This window comes from Quercus lobata, chromosome 5 (assembly GCF_001633185.2).
Source record: "Quercus lobata isolate SW786 chromosome 5, ValleyOak3.0 Primary Assembly, whole genome shotgun sequence".
NCBI lineage: Eukaryota > Viridiplantae > Streptophyta > Magnoliopsida > Fagales > Fagaceae > Quercus > Quercus lobata.
In genome coordinates, this window is record NC_044908.1 from 9,014,064 (window position 1) to 9,024,286 (window position 10,223).

At 42.9% G+C, this 10,223-nt stretch overlaps 1 protein-coding gene across 2 annotated transcripts; it reads right to left on the reverse strand.

Moving 5' to 3' along the window:
• Positions 1-8,552: 8,552 nt before the first annotated feature.
• Positions 8,553-9,968, reverse strand: LOC115988898. Of its 2 annotated transcripts, none has more exons than XM_031112534.1 (2): positions 9,676-9,968; positions 8,553-9,574 (listed from the first exon to the last, which is right to left on the reverse strand). In XM_031112534.1, the coding sequence occupies exons 1-2, from the start codon at positions 9,907-9,909 to the stop codon at positions 9,116-9,118; spliced, it is 693 nt and encodes a 230-aa protein (XP_030968394.1). In that variant the 5' UTR covers positions 9,910-9,968; the 3' UTR covers positions 8,553-9,115. The 2 variants fall into 2 exon arrangements, with proteins under 2 accessions (XP_030968394.1, XP_030968393.1); XM_031112533.1 differs by having other exon boundaries at positions 8,553-9,583.
• Between the last annotated feature and the right edge of the window lie 255 nt (positions 9,969-10,223).

Consider the following 10,223-nt stretch of genomic DNA (forward strand, 5'->3'; position numbering starts at 1 on the left):
AAGTTTGCGATCCGAGGACCTGGCATAACTTAGTTTCTGTTTAACAATTCAATATAAATCATAGGATGCAGGAGTACAGGATGTATGATTGACGTAAGTTAAAAGAAAATATTTGAATTGAAACACTTTTATTAATAATAATACCTCTTGAGATTATTTACATTCCAAGGATGGAGTACAGGTTTTTCATCTAGGTCCTCTAGATAGTAGGCTCCTATTCCTGCTATAGAAGTGATCCGATATGGCCCCTCCCAATTAGGACCCAGTTTTCCCCAATTTGGATTCTTAGTGGCCCCCAGGACTTTCCTCAGCACCAGATCTCCTATGGCTAACGGCCTCATCCTCACATTGCTATCGTAGCCCTGCTTGAGTTTATGCTGGTAGTAAGCTAATTGAACCATCGCACTCTCCCTTCGTTCTTCAATCAGGTCTAAACTTTTTTCCAACATCGCATCATTATTACCCGAAGAGAATGTACTGGTCCTTAACGTTGGGAATCCAGTTTCCAGGGGAATGACAGCCTCTGCCCCATAGGTCATGGAGAAGGGAGTTTCTCCCGTCGAACGTCGGGGTGTTGTCCGATACGTCCAAAGCACATGTGGCAATTCTTCCACCCATTTCCCTTTCGCGTCATCTAGTCTCTTCTTAAGCCCATTGACTATTACCTTGTTAACAGCTTCAGCCTGCCCATTGCCTTGTGGATAAGCTGGAGTGGAATATCTGTTTCTTATTCCCAGTTTTGAACAATATTCCCTAAAGGCATTGCTATCGGATTGGAGTCCGTTATCCGAGACGAGAGTTCGGGGAATTCCAAATCGTGTAACAATGTTCCTCCAGACAAACCTCTTCACATCTACGTCCCTGATGTTAGCCAAGGGCTCAGCTTCAACCCATTTAGTGAAGTAATCTGTGCCGACTAGCAGGTACTTCTTGTTTCCTATGGCTTTAGGAAAAGGGCCGACAATGTCCAGCCCCCATTGCGCAAAAGGCCAAGGGCTTGAGAGAGGGTTAAGAACTCCTCCCGGTTGGTGGATATTCGGGGCATATCTCTAACACTGATCGCATTTCTTAACGTACTCCTGCGCTTCTCTCCGCATATTTGTCCACCAATAATCTTGCGTGAGGGCTCGGCATGATAGATTCCTTCCTCCTGTATGGCTTCCACAAATGCCCTCATGCAATTCTTCCAGGATTGACTCTGCTGTCTCAGGAGACACACAGAGCAAGTATGGCCCAGAGAAGGACCGTCTGTATAACTTTTTATCCTCGGATAACCAGTACCGAGGAGCTCTCCTTCGTATTTTCTCAGCTTCCACCTTATCTTCGGGCAATATGTCACTTTCGAGAAATTTTAATATGGGATCCATCCAGCTTGTCGACAAACTAACTTGATGGATTTGGCAAACCTCCTTTTCTGGTGAAGTGGGAGTACACAAGTCTTCGACGATAATCACCCAAGGGAAATTTCGTACTGAGGAGGTGGCAAGGGTCGCCAAGGAATCAGCGTGGGTATTTTCACCTCGTGGAATATGTAATACGTCGAAAGACTCGAACTCCGTTCGCATACGCCTAACCCGGTCCAGATACCCTTGCATCCTTGGGTCTCTGGCCTCCAACTCTCCGGTCACCTAGCCGACTACCAACCTCGAGTCTGAGAATAGTTTCACTGCCTTTCCACCCATTTTATGGACCATGCTCATTCCCATTATCAAAGCTTCGTATTCTGATTCGTTGTTAGTAGCCGAGAACCCTAGTCTTAACGACTTCTCGATGATGACCTCTTCGGGGGATATCAACATCAATCCCAATCTAGCTCCCCGTTGGTTTGCAGCCCCATCCACGTACACTTTCCATATAGAATCTCCTTGTGCGAATATCAGGCCAACCGATTTTTCATCCATGTGATCTTGATTCCTACTAATTTCCTCAGGGCACTCAGCGAATTCAGCCACCAGATCGGCAAGGACTTGACCTTTTACAGAGGTGCGAGGCATGTATTTGATGTCAAAAGCACCCAGAATCGTGCTCCACTTGGCAATTCTTCCGGTGTAGTCAGCACTTCTTAGTATGGACTTAAGAGGCAGTTGGGTCAAAATAACCACAGTGTGAGCTTGAAAATAGTGCGGAAGTTTACGTGTTGCATGGACCACCGCCAGTATGGCCTTTTCTAATGACAGATATCTCACCTCGGCCTCATGGAGGGATTTACTTACATAATAAACTGGCATTTGGACGCCATTGTCTTCTCGTATCAAGACGAAACTAACTGCATGAGGGGCTATCGCCAAATAGGCATACAACACCTCATCCACCTCAGGGCTAAACATGATAGGCGGCCTGGACAAGTAATCTTTCAACTGCTGGAACGCTTTAGCACACTCCACGGTCCATTCGAATCCTTGCCACTTATGTAACAGGCGGAAAAAAGGACGACACCTCTCAGCCGACCTGGAGATGAACCGGTTCAATGCAGCAGTCATCCCAGTCAGTTTCTGCACTTCTTTTGGATTCCGAGGTGCTTGCAAATCGTTAATGGCCCTAATCTAGTCTGGATTCACTTCAATTCCTCTATGGGTCACCATGTACCCCAAGAACTTCCCCGAACCTACACCAAAAGAGCACTTCGAGGCATTCAAGCACAACTTATGTTCTCTCAGTATCCCGAAGATACTAGTGAGGTCCTCCACATGTTCGAACACTATTTTACTTTTTACAACCATATCATCGATATAAACTTCAATATTTCTGCCCAGTTGTGGCTCAAACATTTTCGTCATCATGCGTTGGTAGGTAGATCCAGCGTTTTTCAAACCGAAGGGCATCACCTTGTAATGGTAGTTCCCAATCGGGGTCACGAAAGCAGTCTTTTCTTGATTGTCGGCGGCCAGCGGTATTTGATGATACCCTTGGAAGGCATCCAAGAAACTCATCTTAGGGTGACCCATGGTCGCATCCACCAACTGGTCGATCTTCGGCATAGGAAATGGATCCTTGGGGCAGGCCTTATTAAGATCCGTGAAGTCCACGCACACCCGCCATTTTCCAGTCTTCTTTTTTACTACCACCGTATTGGCCAACCATTGAGGGTAAAACACTTCCTTGATAGCCCCAGCCTGTTTGAGCTTGGTAACTTCGCTTCTAACTGCCTCGGCATGCTCCTTCGATGGTCGCCGAGGAGGTTGCCTCCTGGGGACAACGGCAGGGTTCACGTTGAGTCGGTGACAAATGAAATTCGGGTCCACCCCTGGGGCTTCGTACGGGTCCCATGCAAAAACGTCCACATTGGCTCGGAGGAACTCCAGCAAATTCGCTTTCTCTTGCAAAGGCAACTTGGCCCCAACCCGGAAGAATTTTTCTGGATCATCAGCAACAACTGCCTTTTCCAGATCTTCACACTCTACCCCATTGGTTGGCACGTCTAAGCCTGATACTGGGGACTTTAATTGCTATAACTCATTATCGGCGGTAGCTAAGGTTTCCGCTTCCGGCCGATGCTATATAGCCGCTACTAGGCATTACCGAGCAGCCGCCTGACTCCCTACTATCTCCAGCACTTGGTCTCTGGATGGGTACTTCACCTTCTGATGTAGGGTGGACGAAACCGCTTTAAGGGTGTGAAGCCAAGGTCTGCCCACAATAGCCGTGTACGGAGAAAAAACATCTACGACAATAAAATCCACCTCCACCACATCCGTGCCTGACTGCACGGGCAGCCTGATTAGCCCCATGGGAGTGACCAACCTTCCCTCAAAACTCACTAGAGGGGAAGTATAGGTTGTTAAGTCCTCTGGTTTCAAACCTAGTCCCTTGTACAAATCTGGATACATCACATCCACAGCGCTTCCCTGATCAACCATCACTCTTCGGACATCGTACCCGCTAATCCTCAATGTTACCACCAAAGCATCCTCATGGGGCTGTATGGTCCCAACCAGATCCTCATCTGAAAAACCCAAAATCAAGGGGACACGCCTCTTGGCCCTCTTCAATGTCTGAGAATGATCCTCGGCCGAGGATCGGGACACCGACAACACTCTCGAGGGGCAAGATCCAGTCCTTCCTGGGGCCGCGAAGATAACGTTAATCGTACCCAGGGGGAGCCTTGATGAAGCATTCCCACGCACCTCGGAACCTGCTTGGCTCGCCCTTCCACTGGAATGGTACAAAAGTTGCTTTAATTTCCCTTCACGGACCAACTGTTCCAAGTGGTCCCATAAATTCCTGCAGTTGTCTGTCGTGTGCCCATGATCCTGATGGTAATGGCAATACAAAATCAGGTTGCGTTTTCTAGGTTCTCCCGCCATTTTGTTCGGCCATTTGAAGAATAGCTCGTTCTTTATCTTCTCCAAAACCTGCTGAACAGGCTTCCGAAATACTGCATTAACAACCTGGGCGTCCGCCGAGCCCGACTGCCCAACAAAGTCCCTCCTTGGTCGGTTGTTATTATAACAATCCGACCTGAAATCCCTCCTCTCCTGAGGGATCATCTTGGCCTTTCCTTTCCCCTGGAGTTGATCTTCCTCTACCCTTCTGTACTTATCTATTCTATCCATCAGCTGGCGCACACTAGTGACAGGCTTACCCGTCAAGGATTTCCTCAAGTCGTGATCAGCTGGGAGACCAGCTTTGAAAGTGGTTATAGCCACGGGATCATTCTTTCCCTCTATTTCGTTAAACATTTTCCAGTACCTATCCGAATAACTCTTGAGAGTCTCGCCCTCTCGCATAGACAAAGTCAACAAGGATCCCAAAGGCCGAGGAGTCCGGCTGCATGTAATAAAGCGAGCACCAAAAGCCCGAGTCAACGTTTTGAAAGATCCAACAGAATTAGTCCTTAAGCCATTGAACCACCTCATCGCCGTTGGACCCAAACTCGATGGAAAAATCTTGCACATCAAAGCATCATCCCTGGAGTGAATAGCCATCTTCTGGCTATAATAGCTTACATGTTCCACCGAATCTGAATGGTCATCATACAGAGAGAACGTAGGCTGATGGAACTGCCGAGGATGGGTAGCATCGTCTATGTTCCTTGTAAAGGGTGACTTGGAAATTTGACTCAGGGCTTTGTTCATGGCATCGTTTCCCAAGCCCCTGCTTGTTGGACTTCTACGCTTACGTCGATGGCGATGCTCCTCTTCATAGGAGAAAGTCACGCTTTGCGGAGTTCTCGATCTCCGCCTGTAACTAATTCCATCCGACTCCCCAGATGATGGTTCGGAGCAAGGTGGGGAACGCTCCCGCCGTGCATGGCGCAACTCTCTCTTCAAGTCTGCAATCTCACGTTGCAGATTCCCATCATGCTTCGCGTGGGAGATGTGGCTCTTCCCCCGTGAGTGGCTCCTGGTGGTATGAGTTGTATGTACGCTCCCCTCACGGCCCTCTCTCCATTCGGGACTTCTTCGAGGACCACCATGTTGAGAGTCCCTTGACTCCGCCTGATGCAGGTTGACATCCTCCTGATGTGGTCCCACCGCGGGATGAGGTGGTTCCACTCCTTCCATCTGAGACGCTGTACCGGAAGTTCTATAAGCTAACACAAGCTCTTCCCACAGACGGCGCCAATTGTAAGGACGCGATTTACAACGAACCTTAACTGTGATGGGTTCGCACGTAAAAAGGCCCAGACAATATGATTTGTAGAGCGTGGGTGTAAAGAACTAGGTTAACTGTGGACTCCCTTAAAAAGATTCACTCTCACGTATATTAAAGGTCTAAAGTTGGTACAACGATCATTTTCTCTAATGATCAATACAATTCTTTTTCTCTACTTTTACTCTCTTCCTTTTTGTCTGTGTTCTTCTCTCCTTTCTTTTTCTGTTCCGATCCCCCTTTTTTCATGCTCTTCTTTTAGTTTATATACCCCCCTTTGTGTTCCATCCTCACCGCACACGTGTAGGTTGGGTTCGGAGGATTTCTTTCTGTCCCATCTAGCACCTCCTGGAACTTCCCATGGGCAGCTGTAAGGCTGCTTCCTTACTGTTCAGGTATCACCTCCATATTAATGCGGCCAGAGAGTTGGTTGAGAGGTCATTAATGCGGAGGCAGCTGTAGTTATAGATATTTGTTTGTCTTATCTCTTTCATTCTTGGTCGGTTATTCTATCTTTTATGGTGACCTAATTCTGAGGTCTGGTTGCAATAAGACCACGTCCTGATCGTCCTCGGACGCATACTGCCGAGGAGTATGGTGTCCTCGGACGGATACAGAACCCTACCCTTGTGATGTTGACTACCATCCCCTTCAGTAACTACCTTATGACCTAACTTGGCCTCCTCGGACGGATATACACCCTCGGATGGGCCACGGGCCCAACATTCCTGAATCAATCCTGAACTTTATAGGCCTATTGATCGAACGGTCCCCACAATTCTAATTACTAAAATGTTTCACCTACAATATCAACTTTGCATTTTATAACGATTTGGAATTGCCAAAAACAATAGAATAACATGAAAGAGGCCGGAGAAGGTGTACGATTGAGTGATTGATGAAAGGAGTAGGTAAATAATAGAAAACATGGATGCACTTTCCCTGATATCTATTGGATGATGCTTATACCTTTAGTAGCACCAAAACCAACAAACGAAAAAGACAAATGCACAACACAATCCTCGTTCAAAAAGGATCATCCCACTCTCAAGTGAAATGGAGAATATAATGTTAGGTAGCGAGAAATCTATTTTCTTTGTGCAGGACATGTCAGTGTCATATTATCAGCTTTATTTTTACACTTTCTTCCATGGTGGGCCTCAAGCATATATAGGTCCTACCTATTTCTCCAAATATAAAAATAAAGTTGATAATTAATCGCTTATGTTCATAGAAAATTTGTTCCTTTCAAGGCCCCTCCCCTTTTGTTTTTAAAAAATTCATAGCATGACTTAAGGAAGTATTACAAATTCGAAAGGGTCCATTTACCATGGAAACAACATGGAAAAGAATGAATGATTGAGGTCCCATGTGTATCAATTTAAATGCGTTTCATGTGATGATTACAGGTGCCTGAAGAGTGGCGATAGGTGGACCACGGATATTAGGGTTTTAAAATTCTCTCTCTCTCTATATATATAATTTAACTAAGGAACTCCCTATATTTTTAAAAAATTGTACAACATTTATATTAAATGATTAGTGCATCATTTTTAGGCTTCATAATATTTTTATGTCATTTGCGTAGCTCATTAAATCAAAATGTATTCAATATATATTTCCTAAAAATAGATAAGTTTATATAAATAATTAGTGCATAATTGTTTCCTCATACTACTCTTATACCATGTGTAATCTATTTTCTAGGAATAGATTAGTAAGTCTATTTCATAGAAGCCTTCTCTATTTTTTTTTTTTTAAGATATTTTTTATTTTACATTTGGAGACGTAGGTCCTACGTACCTGAGGGAAACTGGAGCTTCCCACTTCCCAGTGAACATCGTCTTGATCGAGGCTGAGTTTGAACCATGCTGGAATTGGTATTGTGTTTTTTTTTTTTTTTTTTTTTTTTTTTTTTTTTTTTTTTTTTGAGAAAAATTGGTATTGTGTATTTAATATGCTGTGATTGTGCTGATTTTGTTGTTTGTCTATGCCTACTATTGGTAATTTGCTAATCATGTACACAATTGGTAGATTAGCTTAAAATTTGAATTAGAGCTTAGGATCAAAATCATTACCATATTTAAATTTGATAATCTCAATATTTATGAGGGAATTTGACTGCAAACGTCATGCAAAATGGAAAGAATATGTAGAGGATCCAATAACAATATGAAAATCCATTCTAGTCCAGCCAAATCCCATACATCATTTCTAGTTTTTATTAAAAACATAGAATTTTTAAATAACAATGTTCTAGTCCAATAAAAATCTTTGTGTGTGTGTGTTTGTTGAGCGGCAATGATTGGTTTTTTAGTACAAAGGAGTGCCATGGTGACTGGGGTAGGCGATGTTGATTTAATTTTGGAGGAATGTGATAGTGGCTGGTTTAGGAGAATTAAGGATGGAGGAGTGTGAGGATAAAGAAAAATAATATTATAATAAAGTAGATAAATAAATAATGAGTCTGATATAGAAGTATCTACAAATAAGTTAGTTAAAATAGTTTTTTAGACGAAATTTGGCTAAAATGGCGTTGAGGTTGATTTAAATACTCTTACAGGTCCAATCTAAAGTGATTGAATCCCTTGCACTCTCCATCACCAACCTTTAAAGGTTGGTGATGGGGCAAGGGATTTGTTAAAATTTCTCATTTAACAAGATTTAAATACTCTTACAGGTCCAATCTAAAGTGATTGAATCCCTTGCACTCTCCATCACCAACCTTTAAAGGTTGGTGATGGGGCAAGGGATTTGTTAAAATTTCTCATTTAACAAGATTTAAATACTCTTACAGGTCCAATCTAAAGTGATTGAATCCCTTGCCCCATCACCAACCTTTTTGTTAAATGAGAAATTTTACAAACTAATAACTCTACACTGTTACATATAATCTTTGAAAAGTACAACCAAATACATGTGATCATAGTTTGAACTTTTATTCCAAAAAAAAAAAACCGAAAGACCTTCAGGTCTTGGAAAGTAACCAATACATTGTGTACCAATCTGTTATTGATAGCAAGTTGAACGCTACATAACTTGCCACGTCACTTACAATCCAAAAGACGATTAAATTTCAACTAGTAATAGAAATTGCAGTCTCCGATATTATATTCAATTTGGTCCAATCCTAATTGTCCAACTTAATTATTAGCGTCTTTGCATGTACAAGGTGAACTTTCGTATCTTGACAACCATCCAGGTGAGAAAGCGAATTGTGTGAATCAGAAGAACGATACCTACCACAGCCATCAAACTTAACAGAACACACATTATTAGGATGAACATTGGCTCAGTTCTATAATTAGGCTGATCAGGTAGCAGCAGGATGAATGCATATATATAGGCAAAAGCTAGGAAAGTGAGAGTGATACACATGGAAAATGTCAAGATCCCATGCAAAGCTTATTCCTGAGAGGAAATCAACTAATAAGCAAAAAGGTGACACACAAAGATGCAGTGAAAGAGATAGTATTGCAAATCAAGAAAATTGAGTACGCAAAGTACCGATCAGCATTACAGGCTAAAACCGAGGTTCCGCTGGACATGTAATATTATATCTGTTTCCATTACTCTCAATACTTAAGGTTTCATTTGTTTGCGAAACTCCACCAGGGGGATTAAGTACAGGTTGGAAAGTTATAGTTGTGATAACAGTAGCCACCACCATTAATGCACCACGCATCTCTCCTAACCAATCACCCTGGTAGCTCAAGTATTCTATCCATTTCAACCACCAATTCTTGCTTGGCTGCACTGGTTTTGCTGGTTCATGGTGACCAATAACAACTGCTAATGGTGGTTGAAGATTAGTTTGGTTCCTTGCTCTTTCAATCCCAGCATCTAATAAAATTTTTCGAATGGTGACATTTTTCAAGTCTTCTGGACAGTGATCTAAGACTTCTAAGGCTGTAAAACCCATCTGGTTCAATGAATACGCTCCATCTTTCACTTTAGACACTGAAAGCAAGTATTTAACTATCTGCAAAAACTAATAGCATTATAGTTTTGAACAATTTTTTTTTTTTTTTTTTGTTTTTTGGAGAAATTATATATAAGTAGATGCAAAGGAAAAAAACTTACCTTTGTTTGCTTTAGCATCACAGCTAAATGCAATATGGTATTGCCACCATCATGGTCTTTGGAATTGACAAAATCCCCTTCGTCACTCAAAGATTCCACCGGCAATTTAAGAGCCTCTATTTGGTTGTATTTAACACATATGTGCAAAACAGTCTCACCCCCATCAAGCACAATTTGAGATGAGTCAGGCTGCGCAGTGATCAACTCCCTCACAACATCAATTCGTCCCCTCATGACTGCATAGTGGAGAGGAATTCTCTCATCTTGATCACGAATTAAGCATGCATTGTTGTTTGCACGTACGTAATAATATTTCGACAATCTCAATGTGGCCCTCAGCAGAAGCCATGTAAAGGGGGCAACGTTTATGGGAGTCCAACTCGATAGCAAGTTGGGGTTTTAGAAGTAGAAGAGCTCTACTGAAATCAAGGTGACCAACTAAAGTAGATATGTGTAATGGAGTTTCACTCATAGAAGTCAGGGAAATTTTGTTAAGGATGTTTGGCTCTTTATGGAGCAACCTAGATAATGTGGTTGTACATCCGCTC